This window comes from Schistocerca cancellata, chromosome 2, assembly GCF_023864275.1.
Source record: "Schistocerca cancellata isolate TAMUIC-IGC-003103 chromosome 2, iqSchCanc2.1, whole genome shotgun sequence".
In the NCBI taxonomy this organism is placed as follows: Eukaryota; Metazoa; Arthropoda; class Insecta; order Orthoptera; family Acrididae; genus Schistocerca; species Schistocerca cancellata.
Window position 1 is genome coordinate 493,856,249 of NC_064627.1, and position 20,737 is coordinate 493,876,985.

A 20,737-nucleotide genomic window follows, 5' to 3' on the forward strand; every position below is an offset into this window, starting at 1 on the left:
TAGCTTTGCTACACCTCGCTTCCAGTTCTTTCACTATGTTGCCATCCTGTGAGAATACGCATCCTAAGTACTTGAAACCGTCCACCTGTTCTAACTTTGTTCCTCCTATTTGGCACTCAATCCGTTTATATTTCTTTCCCACTGACATTACTTTCGTTTTGGAGATGCTAATCTTCATACCATAGTCCTTACATTTCTGATCTAGCTCTGAAATATTACTTTGCAAACTTTCAATCGAATCTGCCATCACAACTATGTCATCCGCATATGCAAGACTGCTTATTTTGTGTTCACATATCTTAATCTCACCCAGCCAGTCTATAGTTTTCAACATATGATCCATAAATAATATGAACAACAGTGGAGACAGGTTGCAGCCTTGTCTTACCCCTGAAACTACTCTGAACCATGAACTCAATTTACCGTCAACTCTAACTGCTGCCTGACTATCCATGTACAGACCTTTAATTGCTTGCAAAAGTTTGCCTACTATTCCATAATCTTGTAGAACAGACAATAACTTCCTCCTAGGAACCCGGTCATATGCCTTTTCTAGATCTATAAAGCATAGATACAATTCCCTGTTCCACTCATAACACTTCTCCATTATTTGCCGTAAAATGACATATTTTCAAAATTCGCAAATTGCAGAGTACCACTTATACAAGATCCCCTTACTACTCGGGAAGTAGAGGAACACTTGTTAGGAGAGGAAAATTGTTTCCTCTTTCACGTGTGACTCACCGAGCACGCCGAGGCGGTAGTTGAGCGTGACGAGGACGACGGCGGCGTGCATGAGCACGTCGGGCCCGTAGCAGTCGGCGCTGCCGCTGCCCCAGACGAAGCCGCCGCCGTGCAGCCACACCATCACCGCCAGCCGCCCGCCGTCCCCCGGCACCCGCTGCCGAGAACGCACACACACTCAACCAGCGCTCAACAATACGCCCTCAAAACTGTGACAGTACACGACCCAATCATGTCATAATGTTGCGACACCAGAAGAATGCAGCGAATGCAGGAGGCCTTGCGAGACTTCCAAATAAAAGTTACCCTTTACGTCATTGCTTCCGAGGATATGACAGCGCCATTCTTGTGAAAGCTATGCAGTTCAGGCACTCATCGCAGAGTCGTAACGAGTACCGACATCGAATCTTCATGCGACGTCCCTTGGCGCAGCAGGAAGTGCTTTGCTGCCGCTTAGTTGATCGCTGACCTTTGGCACTACGATAAATGTGCTAGATGGCAGCTGGGAAAGATTCAGCTAACTGTAGCGAGCGAGGTGGCGCAGTGGTTAGCACAATGAATTCGAATTCGGGAGGACGACTATTCAAAGCCGCGTCCTGTCATCCTGATTTAGGCTTTCCGTGATTTTCCTAAATCGCTTCAGGCAGATGCCGCGATGGTTGGTTTGAAAGGGCACGGCCGACTTCCTTTCCCATCTTTCCCTAATCTGATGGGACCGATGACGTCCAATGGCTCTGAGCACTATGGGACTTAACGTCTATGGTCATCAGTCCCCTAGAAATTAGAACTACTTAAACCTAACTAACCTAAGGACATCACACAACACCCAGTCATCACGAGCAGAGAAAATCCCTGACCCCGCCGGGAATCGAACCCGGGAACCCGGGCGTGGGAAGCGAGAACGTTACCGCACGACCACGAGCTGCGGACCCGATGACGTCACTGTTTGGTGCCGTCCCTCAAATCAACCAACCAATCAACTAACTGTTTGGGATGCCAAGACACTTTTCCATTGAGTGAGAGTGGAAAACTGAATAAAATTGTGGTGTCGCCCAAAGATTGCGGTGCGTCGCCAACGCACATCGATATCAAAGACATTAGCAATGACTCTCTTCAATCCGCAACGACGAATGGGAGAGGCTGAAGAAGACATGCCTCTCTTTCACCACTGCAGAGCCCTCGCATGGAGGTCAATTTAGAGCCAAGCGTGGAAGCACTCTACCCCAGTTCGTGACCTCAGCTGAAGCAGTCAGTATCATCCAGTAAGACTAGAGTTATTCAAGTAACAGATGTAGATGTACTTTTGTAAATACTGAACTTTGTTCTTCAGGAGAAGAGTTTGTGATTGTATGCATCAAGGGATACTTTAATAGTCAATGTCAGTTGTAAATTAGCAAGCACTCCTGTCGCAAAGGACTGTATCAAGTTAAGTAAATGTAGACATAAAGGAATTAAAAATATTAGCTGCCATTAGGCACAAACTTATATCAATAGAGCAAGTTGAAAATTTCTACCAGACTGGGATTCGAACCTGAGTTTCCTGCTTAGTAGGCAGATGCACTGACCGCTACGCCATCCAGACAGGGTGGTCCCCAGAACCGCTGGGACTGTATCAGTAGACCTACCGTCAGACCCAAATTGTCGACTTATACCGCACACTACTGATGTAGCGCCCCTGCTTATTTGCATCATTACTTGTGGCATCTCGCCTATATGCTTTACAGTTTGACCTTGGTGTGCATCTGCACTGAAGGGTGGTGGTGGTTGTTGGGATGTTTAAGGGGGACTAAACAGCTAAGGTCATCAGTCCCCCACTGAAGGGATCATTGGCCATCTTCACCTTAATTTTATGTGGTGTCTGTTCTTTTGCACATGTCAGAAATAACAGACACCATTTTGATCCTAAAGCACTATAAATCAACACACAAAGGAATTAAAAACATTAGCTGCCAGTGGACATTAATTTCTATCAGTGGGACAACTTGAAAATTTGATAATGAGCAGTTGCACTGCGTCAATAGTTTGTGGTGTAGGTTGACAAGATGCATGCTGGGGTAGTCCCAACGACTGTGTTGACCACTGTGTTGTGTGATGTAGCGGTCAGCGCATCTTCCTCGTAAGCAGAAGACCTGGGTTCGAAAGCCGATCGAGCACAAAGTTCAACTTGCCCCATTGACATAAATCAATGTCAACTGGCAGCTAATGTCTTTCATTCCTTCGTGTTTTCATTCATAGTGGCCGCAGGATCAAAATAGTGTCTGTTCTTTCGGAAATGTCCAGAAGAACAGACACCACTTATAATTAAGGCGAAGAAGAACAGGCGCCACATATAGATTTAAGGAATTTTATTATGCATTCATGCAATAAAGTGAACTAATATTTCGTATCTTGGCCGGCCGGAGTAGCCGAGCGGTTCTAGGCACTTCAGTCTGGAACCGCGCGACTGCTACGGTCGCAGGTTCGAATCCTGCCTCGGGCATGGATGTGTGTGATGTCCTTAGGTTAGTTAGGTTTAAGTAGTTCTAAGTTCTAGGGGACTGATGACCTCAGAAGTTAAGTCCCATAGTGCTCAGAGCCATTTGAACCATTTGAACCATTTCGTATCTTGTATTTCCAGTGAGTCATCTCCCAGAGCTATCAAAGACCCACAGTTATGGAAGTTTTCGTCTGGTCATAACAAAAATCATTTATAATGGCTCGACAAATTATTTCATACGAGTATGAGAGGCCCACAAACAAATTTTACAGTACTTTTCCACACAATATAAATACAGGGCATTGCAGGAGGAGTGGTCAATATTCAGGGATAAGGTAGGAACTTGGTTCAAGAATCATGAAAGAAGGTTGTATACATGGAAGAATCCTGGAGATACTAGAAGGTATCAGATAGATTATATAATGGTAAGACAGAGATTTAGGAACCAGGTTTTAAATTGTAAGACATTTCCAGGGGCAGATGTGGACTCTGACCACAATCTATTAGTTAGGAAGAAACTGCAAAAAGGTGGGAATTTAAGGAGATGGGACCAGGATAAACTAACTAAACCAGAGGTTGTACAGAGTTCCAGGGAGAGCATAAGGGAACAATTGACAGGAATGGGGGAAAGAAATACAGTAGAGGAAGAATGGGCAGCTCTGAGAGAGGAAGTAGTGAAGGTAGCAGAGGATCAAGTAGGTAAAAAGACGAGGGCTAGTAGAAATCCTTGGGTAACAGAAGAAATATTGAATTTAATTGATGAAAGGAGAAAATATAAAAATGCAGTAAATGAAGCAGGCAAAAGGGAATACAAACGTCTCAAAAATGAGATCGACAGGAAGTGCAAAATGGCTAAGCAGGGATGGCTAGAGGACAAATGTAAGGATGTAGAGGCTTATCTCACTAGGGGTAAGATAGATACTGCCTACAGGAAAATTACAGAGACCTTTGGAGAAAAGAGAACCACTTATATGAATATCAAGAGCTCAGATGGAAACCCAGTTCTAAGCAAAGAAGGGAAGGCAGAAAGGTGGAAGGAGTATATAGAGGGTCTGTACAAGGGCGATGTACTTGAGGACAATATTATGGAGATGGAAGAGGATGTAGATGAAGATGAAATGGGAGATACGATACTGCGTGAAGAGTTTGACAGAGCACTGGAAGACCTGAGTCGAAACAAGGCCCCGGGAGTAGACAACATTCCAGTAGAGCTACTGACGGCCTTGGGAGAGCCAGTCCTGACAAAACTCTACCATCTGGAGAGCAAGATGTATGAGACAGGCGAAATACCCTCAGACTTTAAGAAGAATATAATTATTCCAATCCCAAAGAAAGCAGGTGTTGAAAGATGTGAAAATTACCGAACTATCAGTTTAATAAGTCACGGCTGCAAAATACTAACGCGAATTCTTTACAGACGAATGGAAAAACTGGTAGAAGCCGACCTCGGCGAAGATCAGTTTGGATTCCGTAGAAATGTTGGAACACGTGAGGCAATACTGACCATACGACTTATCTTAGAAAATAGATTAAGGAAAGGCAAACCTACATTTCTAGCATTTGTAGACTTAGAGAAAGCTTTTGACAATGTTGACTGGAATACTCTCTTTCAAATTCTAAAGGTGGCAGGGGTAAAATACAGGGAGTGAAAGGCTATTCACAATTTGTACAGAAACCAGGTGGCAGTTATAAGAGTCGAGGGGCATGAAAGGGAAGCAGCGCTGGGAAGGGAGTGAGACAGGGTTGTAGCCTGTCCCCGATGTTATTCAATCTGTATATTGAGCAAGCAGTAAAGGAAACAAAAGAAAAATTCGGAGTAGGTATTAAGGTCCATGGAGAAGAAATAAAAACTTTGAGGTTCGCCTATGACATTGTAATTCTGTCAGAGACAGCAAAGGACTTGGAAGAGCAGCTGAACGGAATGGACAGTGTCTTGAAAGGAGGGTATAAGATGAACATCAACAAAAGCAAAACGAGGATAATGGAATGTAGTCGAATTAAGTCTTGTGATGCTGAGGGAATTAGTTTAGGAAATGAGACACTTAAAGTACACTCCTGGAAATTGAAAAAAGAACACATTGACCCGGTGTGTCAGACCCACCATACTTGCTCCGGACACTGCGAGAGGGCTGAACAAGCAATGATCACACGCACGGCACAGCGGACACACCAGGAACCGCGGTGTTGGCCGTCGAATGGCGCTAGCTGCGCAGCATTTGTGCACCGCCGCCGTCAGTGTCAGCCAGTTTGCCGTGGCATACGGAGCTCCATCGCAGTCTTTAACACTGGTAGCATGCCGCGACAGCGTGGACGTGAACCGTATGTGCAGCTGACGGACTTTGAGCGAGGGCGTATAGTGGGCATGCGGGAGGCCGGGTGGACGTACCGCCGAATTGCTCAACACGTGGGGCGTGAGGTCTCCACAGTACATCGATGTTGTCGCCAGTGGTCGGCGGAAGGTGCACGTGCCCGTCGACCTGGGACCGGACCGCAGCGACGCACGGATGCACGCCAAGACCGTAGGATCCTACGCAGTGCCGTAGGGGACCGCACCGCCACTTCCCAGCAAATTAGGGACACTGTTGCTCCTGGGGTATCGGCGAGGACCATTCGCAACCATCTCCATGAAGCTGGGCTACGGTCCCGCACACCGTTAGGCCGTCTTCCGCTCACGCCCCAACATCGTGCAGCCCGCCTCCAGTGGTGTCGCGACAGGCGTGAATGGAGGGACGAATGGAGACGTGTTGTCTTCAGCGATGAGAGTCGCTTCTGCCTTGGTGCCAATGATGGTCGTATGCGTGTTTGGCGCCGTGCAGGTGAGCACCACAATCAGGACTGCATACGACCGAGGCACACAGGGCCAACACCCGGTATCATGGTGTGGGGAGCGATCTCCTACACTGGCCGTACACCACTGGTGATCGTTGAGGGGACACTGAATAGTGCACGGTACATCGTTCTACCATTCCTAGACCGGCAAGGGAACTTGCTGTTCCAACAGGACAATGCACGTCCGCATGTATCCCGTGCCACCCAACGTGCTCTAGAAGGTGTAAGTCAACTACCCTGGCCAGCAAGATCTCCAGATCTGTCCCCCATTGAGCATGTTTGGGACTGGATGAAGCGTCGTCTCACGCGGTCTGCACGTCCAGCACGAACGCTGGTCCAAATGAGGCGCCAGGTGGAAATGGCATGGCAAGCCGTTCCACAGGACTACATCCAGCATCTCTACGATCGTCTCCATGGGAGAATAGCAGCCTGCATTGCTGCGAAAGGTGGATATACACTGTACTAGTGCCGACATTGTGCATGCTCTGTTGCCTGTGTCTATGTGCCTGTGGTTCTGTCAGTGTGATCATGTGATGTATCTGACCCCAGGAATGTGTCAATAAAGTTTCCCCTTCCTGGGACAATGAATTCACGGTGTTCTTATTTCAATTTCCATGAGTGTAGTAAAGGAGTTTTGCTATTTGGGGAGCAAAATAACTGATGATGGTCGAAGTAGAGAGGATATAAAATGTAGACTGGCAATGGCAAGGAAAGTGTTTCTGAAGAAGAGAAATTTGTTAACATCGAGTATAGATTTAAGTGTCAGGAAGTCGTTTCTGAAAGTATTTGTATGGAGTGTAGCCATGTATGGAAGTGAAACATGGACGGTAAATAGTTTGGACAGGAAGAGAATAGAAGCTTTCGAAATGTGGTGCTACAGAAGAATGCTGAAGATTAGATGGTAGATCACATAACTAATGAGGAGGTATTGAATAGAATTGGGGAGAAGAGGAGTTTGTGGCACAACTTGACAAGAAGAAGGGACCGGTTGGTAGGACATGTTCTGAGGCATCAAGGGATCACAAATTTAGCATTGGACGGCAGCGTGGAGAGTAAAAATCGTAGAGGGAGATCAAGAGATGAATACACTAAGCAGATTCAGAAGGATGTAGGTTGCAGTAAGTACTGGGAGATGAAGAATTTTGCACAGGATAGAGTAGCATGGAGAGCTGCATCAAACCAGTCTCAGGACTGAAGACAACAACAACTTCAAGGTAGGAACGCTCATGCCCCACTCAGAATGGTTTCCGAGATAGAACAAATTTTTAATATTCATTTGTTTTTGCGCTAATGGCGTGCACGTACTGTGTGTGGCTTACCCTAATTGCTAGATTGTTCGTTTTAGTACAGTTTACTGATCACCGAGATCGCCAGACCTTACGCCATTAGATTTGCGTTTATGGGGCTGGATGAAGCCTGAGGGGTACAAGAGAATTGTGATTACGCGAGATGAACTGCCTCGTCGCATCGTGAACGCTGCTGCCCTCATTAGATAACGTGCTGAGGCAATCAGACAAGCAATACATATTCTGCCAAGAGCGCGAAAAAGCGCTGGATGTGAAGGTGGGATATTCGAGAGTTAATTGTGAACTGTACAACAGGTTAATGTGACGTGTGCGATAATATTACAGGTGAATATATTAAAAATACGTATTGTTCAATTGATACTCCGTAAAATGTGTGATGTTTGCTGACAGTTGCACGTGTGTAAGCCTGACAATGTATTGAAAAATACAGAAAATAAATAACAATGTACATTAAATGCATTCTGTCTCGAAACCCGTTCCGAGTTCCGAATAGGCCATGTATCCACACGGAATTTCTTTCTTCGAGGGATCGTTCCTGTCATACCTCTGAATTGCTCATCCAGTTACAGTGGACTTACATTTTAACCCGGAATTTACATGAGCGCTTTTTCCAGTAGTTAGGTACCTTCCGTTTCTCAAGCGATCTACGACAAATTACTGCTAGAAGGGAAGCAAGTTCTTTCACATACTCATTATGGAATCTTTTAGGTATCTCATCTGGTCCTGACGCCTTTCCACAACTAAGCGATTGTAGCTGCTTTTCGATTCTGCGATCTGTTATCTCAGTATATGCCATTTCGACGTTCGTACGACGGCTGAAAGGATGGACAGTGCTACGATTTTCCGCTATGAAACATCGGGAGACGGAATTCAGTGTTTCGGCCTTCTCTTTGTTATGTTCCGTTTCGGTACCGGTGTGGTCGCTGAGAGAATGAATAATTATATGATTTTGATCCACTTACTGATTTTACATATGATTAAAATATCTCAGAGTTTTTACTCAGGTCGGTTGACAACGTCTTAGTTTCAAAATCATTGAACGCTTCTCTCATTGCTCTCCTTACGCTCATTTTCGCTTCGTCCAGCTTTTGTTTGTCAGCTAGGTTTTTACTTCTCTTGAATCTGAGATGAAGTGCTCTTTGTTTACGCAGCACTTTTCTAACACGGCTGTTAAACTATGGCAAATCTTTCCATCCCCTAAAACCTTACTCGGAACATACTTGTCGAGGGCATATTGAACGATGCCTTTGAATTTTTTCCATTTGTCCTCCACATCTTTGTCTTCATAACCGAATATTTGATGCTGACTGCTGAGATATTCTGAAATTTGTATCCTATGACCCTTGCTCAGCAAATATATCTTCCTACCCTTCTTAACGTTCCTTGTAGGACCCGTCGTCATAGATTCTGTCACAGCCTTATGATCACTGATACCTTCCTCTGCGTTAACTGTTTCGACAAGTTCAGGTCTGTTTGTTGCCAGGAGGCCTAAGATGTTACCCTCACGAGTTGGTTCTCTAACTATCTGCTCAAGGTACTCGTAATTTTCAGACAAGACATCCAGAACAATGCCACACGAATCCCTGTCTCTGGCACCAGTTTTAATGGCATAACACTCCCAATCTATACCTGATAAGTTGGAGTCACCCCCTATTACAACGGTACGATCAAGTAAATTACTAATGATATGCTGCAAGTTCTATATGAAGCGCTCTACAACTACAGATCTTGAGCCAGGCGATCTAAAAAAGCATCGAGCACCATTTTTGAATGTTATTTGATACTCAATTTCACCCAGATTAATTCACATTCGGAATCCGTGATAACCTCGCTAGATTTTATCTAATTTGTTACTGTAATAAACACGCCGCCACCATTGGCAACTAACCTATCCTTACGATAAACATTCCAATCTGAACTTAAGATTTCGTTATCATTGACGTCTGGTTTCAACCAGCTTTCTGTTCCCAATGCTATCTGTGCATTGTAACTTTCAGTAAGCGATACTAACTCTGGGATCTTCCCTTGGATGTTCCTGCGGTTTACTAAAATAATATTTTCTATCTCTGATCTGCGAGGACCAAGATTCTCTGAGGTCAATGTGGCGATTTAACAGGAAAATCGTCTTTGATCCCAAGGGAGGGGTTCTCTAACCTAGAAAAGGCCCATGTGCACGCCACACGTACTCCGCTACCCCAGTAGCCGCTTCCTGCGTGTAGTGCACGCCTGACCTATTAAGGTTAACCCTACAATTCTGCACCAGATAGCAGAGGTCGAGAAACTCGCATCCGATACCGTCGCAGTCTTCTGAGCCTCTGATTTAACCTTCCATTCTGCTCCAAACCAGAGGAACGCGATCAATCCTTGGTACGATGCTACAAATAGCTTAGCTTGCACTCCGCGTGCGTTGCTAGTTGCCTTCACCAAAACAGCCAGCCGAGGAGCCGATGATGGCCTCTGAACCCAAGCGGCGGGCGTCATTCGTGCTGACATGTGCCTCTACCTGTAGCTGGTTGCACCCAGTGAGCTCGATAGCCACCGGTAGCGCCTCCTCCACATCGTGGATGAGACCTCTAGGCAAACACACTGCTCACTGCACACAGCCCACTGGAATTCTTTCCCACCTCGCCCCCTATCTCCCTGAGGGCTCCATCACCCGCTGATATTGGAGATCCTGATGACAAGCGTACCAACCCTCTGTACTTATCGGACTGGGCAGGGAAATCGACTGCTGGCTCAACAGGAGAGACATCCCGTGCTGGCTCAGAGATATCATCAACACTGGGTAGCTCCTCGTACCTGTTGCTAAGACGTAGGAAGCCAGCCGCACGGGTTGCCCCCTGTTCTGCCTTCCGCCCAGTGACGCGCGAATCCACCACTGTCTGCCACGCACTCTGGAGTGAGGACGGGCTTGTCAAATGTTGCGTATCAGAAGCCGCAGCGACGTCCGCGTCACCAGGGGATTCCAGTGGCATCAATGAAGTCGCAGGTCTCGTCACTGGCGCCTCCACGTCACCGCAACTTTGAGCATTAGCTAGAAGCTTGTCGACGGTAGCCAACGCACCTTCCTACTGCTACGAACAGCAGCCAACTCTCCTTGTCCGCTAACAACCAAAGAGAATAAAGTAACACTGAAAGTTGCGGCGCAGATTTCTCTGAGACCGCAAGCTACTGAACAGAAATTTCTCTACTGAAATTGGTGTAATTACAGATATGTGTTTTTACAACCTTTCATTTGTAATCTAGCCCATTCCTGGTTTGTCATTTTGCATTTTGCACCAGCCTGATTTGTAAATTTCTGCGTGTCCATCTTTTTAGCGATGGTTGTGGGACTCGGCTGTTCGGTAGAAGATGTCAAATTAAAGGACTTTCGGCTGCCAATTTTCAGACTTATTTTATTGGACAATCAGTTTCAGTGTTTTACTACGCCATCTTCAAGTCTCTGACCGACGTTTGGAATAATCTACCTGGCTTGTGATCAAATCAGGGGCCACCAATACTGGTATTAATAGATATTTGTTGCAGTGACCCCTTCAGTCATCACCTGCGGACTCAGATGGTTGAAGTGGTCACTGCGACAAATATCTACTAATACCAGTATTGCTGCCCCCTGTTTTGATCACAAGCCATGTAGATTATTCCTACACGTCGGTCAGGGGCCTGCAAATGGCGTAGTGAAACGCTGAAACTGGTTGCCCGATAAAGTAAGGTTGAAAATTGACGGCTGAAAGGCGTTTAATTTGATATCTTCTGATTTTTAAATGTTTGTGTTTCTTTTTGGCTGCTTCATTTGCAGCATTTTTATATTTTCTCCTTTCATCTATTAATTTCTGTTCTTCATGTCTTTTCCAACGATTTCTACTCGGCCTTGTGTTTTTACCTATTTGATCCTTCGCTGCCTTCACTATTTTATCTCTCAAATCTATCCATTTGTCCCTGTTGTATTCTTTGTCCCTAATTCAGCCAATCGTGTCGTAATCCTCCTTTTGAAACTCTCAACAAACTCTGATTCTTTCAAATTATACACTGTGCAGTTCTTTAATTTCCTACCTTCCTGCTATTTACATAAACGTGCAATACTGCGGTGGCGTTGGATTCGTCTCTAACTTGCCTACAATAATGTGTGCATTGTGCTTTTCATAGTAGCTCATCTTCATTCCTAATTTCTACTTACACTGATCAGCCAGAACATTATGATCAGCTACATAATACCCGGTATTTCCACCTTCGGCACGGATAAGAGCGGCGACACATCGTGCGTGGAAGCAATGAGGCTTTGATATGCCGCTGGAGGGAGCTGTCACCACATCCGCACACACAAGCCACCCAATTCCCGTTAATTCCGGGGAGGAGGCGATGTGCGCTGACGCCACGTTCAATCACATTCTACACTCCTGGAAATTGAAATAAGAACACCGTGAATTCATTGTCCCAGGAAGGGGAAACTTTATTGACACATTCCTGGGGTCAGATACATCACATGATCACACTGACAGAACCACAGGCACATAGACACAGGCAACAGAGCATGCACAATGTCGGCACTAGTACAGTGTATATCCACCTTTCGCAGCAATGCAGGCTGCTATTCTCCCATGGAGACGATCGTAGAGATGCTGGATGTAGTCCTGTGGAACGGCTTGCCATGCCATTTCCACCTGGCGCCTCAGTTGGACCAGCGTTCGTGCTGGACGTGCAGACCGCGTGAGACGACGCTTCATCCAGTTCCAAACATGCTCAATGGGGGACAGATCCGGAGATCTTGCTGGCCAGGGTAGTTGACTTACACCTTCTAGAGCACGTAGGGTGGCACGGGATACATGAGGACGTGCATTGTCCTGTTGGAACAGCAAGTTCCCTTGCCGGCCTAGGAATGGTAGAACGATGGGTTCGATGACGGTTTGGATGTACCGTGCACTATTCAGTGTCCCCTCGACGATCACCAGTGGTGTACGGCCAGTGTAGGAGATCGCTCCCCACACCATGATGCCGGGTGTTGGCCCTGTGTGCCTCGGTCGTATGCAGTCCTGATTGTGGCGCTCACCTGCACGGCGCCAAACACGCATACGACCATCATTGGCACCAAGGCAGAAGCGACTCTCATCGCTGAAGACGACACGTCTCCATTCGTCCCTCCATTCACGCCTGTCGCGACACCACTGGAGGCGGGCTGCACGATGTTGGGGCGTGAGCGGAAGACGGCCTAACGGTGTGCGGGACCGTAGCCCAGCTTCATGGAGACGGTTGCGAATGGTCCTCGCCGATACCCCAGGAGCAACAGTGTCCCTAATTTGCTGGGAAGTGGCGGTGCGGTCCCCTACGGCACTGCGTAGGATCCTACGGTCTTGGCGTGCATCCGTGCGTCGCTGCGGTCCGGTCCCAGGTCGACGGGCACGTGCACCTTCCGCCGACCATTGGCGACAACATCGATGTACTGTGGAGACCTCACGCCCCACGTATTGAGCAATTCGGCGGTACGTCCACCCGGCCTCCCGCATGCCCACTATACGCCCTCGCTCAAAGTCCGTCAACTGCACATACGGTTCACGTCCACGCTGTCGCGGCATGCTACCAGTGTTAAAGACTGCGATGGAGCTCCGTATGCCACGGCAAACTGGCTGACACTGACGGCGGCGGTGCACAAATGCTGCGCAGCTAGCGCCATTCGACGGCCAACACCGCGGTTCCTGGTGTGTCCGCTGTGCCGTGCGTGTGATCACTGCTTGTACAGCCCTCTCGCAGTGTCCGGAGCAAGTATGGTGGGTCTGACACACCGGTGTCAATGTGTTCTTTTTTCCATTTCCAGGAGTGTAGATGTGTTCGATCGGCTTCAGATCTGGCGAGTTGGGGGCTGGGGGCAGCATATCAATTTGAAATCGCCTCTGTGTTCCCCAAACCACTCCATCACACTCCTGATCTTGTGCCATGGCGCATTATATTGTTGAAAAACTCCAATGCCGTCGGGAAATACGATCGTCTTGAAAGGGTGTATGTGGTCTGCAACCTGTACGATACTCCTTAGCCCTCATGTACATTGCACAGGACTCATGGATGTGCACGTGAATGTTCCACAGAGCATAATGGAGCCATCGCCAGCTTGTCCCATAGTACAAGTGTCAAGGAGCTGTTCTCCCGGAAGACGACGGATTCGCGCCCTCCCATCGGCATGATGAAGAAGGTATCGGGATTGATCAGACCATGCAACGCTCTGCTACCGCGCCAGCGTCCAGTGCCGATAGTCACGTGCCCATTTCAGTCATAGTTGCCGATGTCGTGGTGTTAAGATTGGCAAATGCGTGAGTCCTCGGCTGCGGAGGCCCATCGTTAGGAGTGTTCGGTGCAGTGTATGTTCAGACATGAACATTCCAGTTTGATGTTAGTTCCGCCACAGATCGCCGCCTGTCCTGTTTTACCAGTCAGACCAGCCTACGACGTCCACGCAACCGCACGACGTTTGGACGTGGTTTCATCTTCGTGCCGCCACTTGATGAAGACACTTACACTCACACTCACACTCCTCGAAACATCCGACAAGTCGTGCACTTTCTGAAATGCTCGTGCCGAGCCTCCGGGCCATCACATTCTGTCCTCGGCCAAACTCGGTTAGATCGCGCGCCTCCCCCATCCTCCACACGGACAGCACTCTCACTGATACCACTAATACATGCGTGTGTCTGACTGACAAGTCATTCTTTGCCAGGTGACGCTGCTATCGCCTGGACGGGTTTATATTGATAGTAGGTCGGTGATCATAATGTTCTGGCTGATCAGTGTATTAAATAAAACTGAAGAGTGCAAAATGTTTTTATTCGTGTCACGGGTAATGACTTATCAAAATCTCTTATATTGCGACGGTTCTTTGTACCTTGCGCTTCCGTGGAGTGTGTGTTGTTAGGTATTGGGTCATCCATGACGTACCGTAATGCACAGCCTCGCACGTCACGGCAGGAACCCAAGCGTTGCTATGTGCAGCGCAATCCAATTTATGTGTTGTATTACTTTACTGATTGACGACGACACGTTTGTCCCAAGTCACGGATCAATGTTCTCGACACTGGCAGACTTACAAAACGGCTTTAACGAGGATTGCCAGCCTCTGCCCTACCCGCGAGGCGAGGTTAAATAGTCAATACTCCAACACTAATAAGCAACGTCCAGTAGCTTTCTAACTACACTCTTGGCTTTAAATCATTCCTGGAAGAAATGCCTTCATTATTACATCCCGCTTAGAGCGACTGCGAAAATTTTTGACGCCACCAGAAAGTCTCTAACACCCTGACCACATCAATTAGCCTGCATTATGAATCTCTTATTATTTGGAAAATCGACCATCAGTTCCCGAATGCAGACGAAGGTATGTGCCCGTAGACCACGAGGTCTTAAACGTCTCTGAAACTCTACCGGACACCAGCTCATGTCTCGCTGATAGCTAGGGTCTCGTTCCAAGGTACGACTGACTACCAGGTTGGACACAAATTAACTTAATCACTGTCCCAATTACAGAACAAAATGAGTAATTATTCTTCGGAAAAATTATCTTTAGAAGCCGGAAATGGTATGTTACTCTCTCTGCTTTTTGTCGCGAGATATATTGCTAGCTGAGAGATAGTATTTCATTCTTATTCTAATAACATATCTTAGTCTGTTTCTCTTCATACTGGTTTGGAAGTGACTCAGTCAGTAGGTGGTGTGTCCACACTGGTTTCGGACTCGAGTTGTCTGCAGTAGTTCCCATAGTGTGGCGATAAACTCACACAACGAACACGACAAATTAGGCGGCCCAAAGATGTTCAACTCGGTTAAAATCAGGGGTTCTAGAGGCCATGAAAATATTTTGAAGTCTTGATCGTGAATTATCTGCCATTGCCTAATACTTGTAGCCCTGTTGTAAGATCTCGTATCTTGATGAAAAACTCAATTTTCTTCATGGAAGATGCTTATATATAGAGGTGAGAGTAATATCTGAGGCTAGAGTTGCACAAGGAGAACTGAAGAGTGTCTTCTACACTGAGTAATGGTCCTATAAACTACCACGGAAACTGTCCACTTCCATAACTGAATGGTAAGTTCGGCAGAAAGCCATGCGAAGACCCGGGTCGGACCCGAGTCGGATCCAGGTCGGAGATTTTCTTCACTTCGGGACTGGGTATTGTGCTGTCCTCGTCATCATCGATTCACGCTCATCGACACGTAAGTCGTCAAAGTGGCGTCGACTAAAAGGACTTGCACCAGGCGGCCAGTGTACGCGAGAGGAGGCATTAGCCGCATGCACTTCTCCTTTCCACAGAAGCTATTCCCTGACAACAAAGCTGTCTCCAGCTTGCACGAATCCAGTTGCTCTCTGCTTTTTTCCTCTTTTTTTCACCTCCTGCATCAATGTTACGTGGCTCGCCATGATTTACACTGCGGTTGTTTATTATGGTTCCATTAATGTTTGATGTATACAGCTACTCCTTTTATAGATGGACCCAAGTGCTGATAATCATCCCCTTTTGTCATTCCAGTAAATTACTTCTATATCTACGTCTACATGATTAGTCTGCAATTCATACTTACGTGTTTGCAGACCGTTCACGGCAACACTTTCTTGATCGTTTCACTTTCGAATAGAACGAGGAAAAAATGAACACCTAAATCTTTCCGTACAAACTCTGGTTACTATTATTTAATTACGGTGGTCTGTCCTCCCTATGTAGGTGGGACACAGTAAAATTATTTCTCAATCGAGGGGAAAGTTGGCGATTGAAATTTCGTGAACTGGTCTCGTCGCAAGGAAAAAGCCTCTTGTTTCAATGACTGCTACGTTTACTCGCGTATTATATCCATGGCACTCTCTCTCATATTTCGTGATAAGACAACACGAGCTGCCCTTCTCGATGTCAGTCCTATCCGGTAATGACCCCACACCACGCAGCAATTCTCCAAAAGAGGACGGACAAGCATGTTGTAGTCAGTCTCTTTAGTAGATTAATTGCATCTTCTAAGTGCTCTGCCAATATTACGCCATATCTGGTTTGCATTCCCTACATCAGTTTCTGTGTGGTGGTTCGAATTTCAGTTGTTCCTAATTGTAATCCCTTCGTATTTAGCTGCATCGACAATCTTTAAATATGTATGACTTAGCACGTAACACAAATTTATCGAATGTTTAAGTATTCCTTTGAAAGACCTCCCACTTTTTACTGTACAGAGTCGCTAGCCACTTTTCGCACCATGAAGATATCTTGTGTAAATGACTTTCCAATTTAGTTTTCATCTTCTGATACATTTACCAGATGGCAAACGACAGCATCATGTACAAACGATCTATGGGGGCTGTTCGGATTGTCTTCTAAATCGTTTATGTATATTAAGAAGGTAAAGGCATCAGAGAGGCAGTTCTGACGTTGCTGATGGAAGCAAGGCTGAAGAAAAATCAAGACACGTATCATAGGATTTTTCGACCTTGAAAAAGCATCTGACATTGTAAAATGGTGCAAGATATTCGAAATTCTGAGAGAAATGGGGGGGGGGGGGGTAAGCTGCAGGGAAATGCGAGTGATATACAATACCTACAAGAATCAAGATGGAACAATAAGGCTGGAAGATCAGGAACGAACTGCTCGGATTAAGAAGGGTGTAAGACAGGAATGTAGTCCTTCACTCCCAATGTTCAATCTATACATCTAAGAAGAAATGATGGAAATAAAAGAAAGGTTCAGGAGTGGAACTGAAATTAAAGGTGGAAGGATATCAATGATAAGATTAGCTGATGGCATTGCTATCCTGAATGAAATTGAAGAAGGACTGCAAGATGTGTTGAATCGATTGAACAGTTTAATGAGTACAGAATATGGACTGAGAGTAAAAAAAAATGGCTCTGAGCACTATGGGACTTAATTTCTGAGGTCATCAGTCCTCTAGAACTCTTTTTTTTTTTAAATTCTTTATTCAACATCAATAATAATATTTATACAAAAGGAACCCACCACCTTAGTGATTAGTGGGTCATAACAATTCTACAAATGTTAGATATTCAGCAGCTATTTTCATTATTATTATTACACTCCTGGAAATTGAAATAACAACACCGTGAATTCATTGTCCCAGGAAGGGGAAACTTTATTGACACATTCCTGGGGTCAGATACATCACATGATCACACTGACAGAACCACAGGCACATAGACACAGGCAACAGAGCATGCACAATGTCGGCACTAGTACAGTGTATATCCACCTTTCGTAGCAATGCAGGCTGCTATTCTCGCATGGAGACGATCGTAGAGATGCTGGATGTAGTCCTGTGGAACGGCTTGCCATGCCATTTCCACCTGGCGCCTCAGTTGGACCAGCGTTCGTGTTGGACGTGCAGACCGCGTGAGACGACGCTTCATCCAGTCCCAAACATGCTCAATGGGGGACAGATCCGGAGATCTTGCTGGCCAGGGTAGTTGACTTACACCTTCTAGAGCACGTTGGGTGGCACGGGATACATGCGGACGTGCATTGTCCTGTTGGAACAGCAAGTTCCCTTGCCGGTCTAGGAATGGTAGAACGATGGGTTCGATGACGGTTTGGATGTACCGTGCACTATTCAGTGTCCCCTCGACGATCACCAGTGGTGTACGGCCAGTGTAGGAGATCGCTCCCCACACCATGATGCCGGGTGTTGGCCCTGTGTGCCTCGGTCGTATGCAGTCCTGATTGTGGCGCTCACCTGCACGGCGCCAAACACGCATACGACCATCATTGGCACCAAGGCAGAAGCGACTCTCATCGCTGAAGACGACACGTCTCCATTCGTCCCTCCATACACGCCTGTCGCGACACCACTGGAGGCGGGCTGCACGATGTTGGGGCGTGAGCGGAAGACGGCCTAACGGTGTGCGGGACCGTAGCCCAGCTTCATGGAGACGGTTGCGAATGGTCCTCGCCGATACCCCAGGAGCAACAGTGTCCCTAATTTGCTGGGAAGTGGCGGTGCGGTCCCCTACGGCACTGCGTAGGATCCTACGGTCTTGGCGTGCATCCGTGCGTCGCTGCGGTCCGGTCCCAGGTCGACGGGCACGTGCACCTTCCGCCGACCACTGGCGACAACATCGATGTACTGTGGAGACCTCACGCCCCACGTGTTGAGCAATTCGGCGGTACGTCCACCCGGCCTCCCGCATGCCCACTATACGCCCTCGCTCAAAGTCCGTCAACTGCACATACGGTTCACGTCCACGCTGTCGCGGCATGCTACCAGTGTTAAAGACTGCGATGGAGCTCCGTATGCCACGGCAAACTGGCTGACACTGACGGCGGCGGTGCACAAATGCTGCGCAGCTAGCGCCATTCAACGGCCAACAACGCTGTTCCTGGTGTGTCCGCTGTGCCGTGCGTGTGATCATTGCTTGTACAGCCCTCTCGCAGTGTCCGGAGCAAGTATGGTGGGTCTGACACACCGGTGTCAATGTGTTCTTTTTTCCATTTCCAGGAGTGTATTATATTGGTACTATGTATATTATTGTGAGCTACAGACAGGATACTACAGGTTAATAGGCAGAGTACAGCTATTAATCTATTCTACTTGCTAACTGTTAATTTCTTCCTACTTGTTAATTCCTAACTGCCTGCAGCGTTACAGGAGTGTCAGCATAGATATAAACCTACTACTTTAGGCCCTGCTCATCGAGCTAATCCCGATGAGCGTGCCCCTGACACTGGGGAGGCCAAGATTGTTTGTCGCTGCAGGTTCCTAACTTAATATCTATATCTAAAGCTACAACTACTGTACTAACCTACATCAATTCCGGTGCTTTAGTCTTAATTAGTGTACCCTGGTCCCCCTAGTCCTGCACGTGGCGGATTGCAACTGAAAAGTCGACCTGTCCACGCACAGGCGGTATAGGATCAGGGTAACTGGACACATTCGGTATATGTCGTTAGTCGTGAAAGTCCCTCAAGTATGCCGTCAGTACTTTTCGTGATACCTCATTTGCCAGTCTGTTTAGAGTTTCAAAAGTTCCTTCATGTCTTAATAGGTCATATGTGTTGTTATGTGGAAGCTGTTGTCTTAGTGTCACTGCTACATCATCGAAAAGGGGGCACTCGTAAACCACATGGTCGGGAGTGCCCTCCGAAGCACCACAGTCACACTCGGGTGTAGCGTTTTTCCCAAACCGACACAAGTATGTCGGGTAGGGCCCATGGCCAGTGAGAAAGTGTATTAGACCCCGCGTTGGCTCGAAGTACTTCATCCCTAGCCTTTCTTTTACATTTGGCAAGAACCCAAAGGTTCTTCTGCCAGTTTCTTCTGTTTCCCAAGACTGCTGCCATAAGTCCTCACCCCTTCTGCGTATTTCTCCCTTGTCCCTCACCAATGCTCTCAGGATATTCTCTATTTTTGCGTTGTTACCCTTCTTAACCCAATACCACGCTGCTTGTTCTTGTATTTTTATATCTAAAGGACAGAGCCCCATTATTCTTAATAGTACACTTCCTGGAGATGGCCCGCAGCTCGTGGTCGTGCGGTAGCGTTCTTGCTTCCCACGCCCGGGTTCCCGGGTTCGATTCCCGGCGGGGTCAGGGATTTTCTCTGCCTCGTGATGGCTGGGTGTTGTGTGCTGTCCTTAGGTTAGTTAGGTTTAAGTAGTTCTAAGTTCTAGGGGACTTATGACCACAGCAGTTGAGTCCCATAGTGCTCAGAGCCATTTGAACCATTTTTTGAACCTGGAGATGTTCTGTACGCCCCTATAGATCTTAATAGCATGTTTCTTTGTACTCTTCTCACTGCCATGGCAGGCACCACCCTCGTGAGCCTATGTGCCCAGACTCCCGATCCGTAACCCACTACTAACGTTAATATACTATTGTGGTACAGCCTGATTGGGTGTGGTGGAAGGTGAAATCGTTTATGGCCTATGGAAGTAAGGTTGTTTAATAATTGTAATGCTTTTTGGGTTACGGACTCGATGTGCCTTCCAAAGTTCCACCTTTCATCGATGATGACGCCCAAGTAGCGAGTCTCTTGTCGTCATATAACTGGTGAGCCTCCGATTCAGACTGTAGGGTTCCTTACCAGCTGTCCCTTCAGTAATAAGTACGTAGATTTTGTTGGTGAGATCGTCATCTTAGTATTTGTACACCACAGTTGTAATTTGGTCATTGCTCTGTCTATTTTTGGCTCGATGTCCTCACGGCTCCGGCCGCCGACCAGCAGAAGGTCATCCGCGTAGGCTATCACCTCTAGCACTTCTTCACTCTGTTCCAAACTATCTAAAAACGGTTCCATATGGATGTCCCAGAACAGGGGACCTAAGACAGAGCCCTGGGGACATCCCTTAGTTATAGATTTTCCTACTCTACCGCTAGGGGATGATAGCCAGACCTCCCGCCCTTCACAATAGCTCCTCAGG

The 20,737-nt window shown here is 47.0% G+C and overlaps 1 protein-coding gene across 1 annotated transcript in view; it reads right to left on the reverse strand.

Annotated features, from left to right (window-relative positions):
• Positions 1-20,737, reverse strand: part of LOC126162015 (esterase FE4-like) — a 431,873-nt gene that overhangs the window by 148,349 nt on the left and 262,787 nt on the right. The window contains exon 4 of the mRNA XM_049918237.1: positions 745-901. Coding sequence (XP_049774194.1) covers positions 745-901 — 157 coding nt within the window. The remainder of the gene's footprint in view (positions 1-744; positions 902-20,737) is intronic.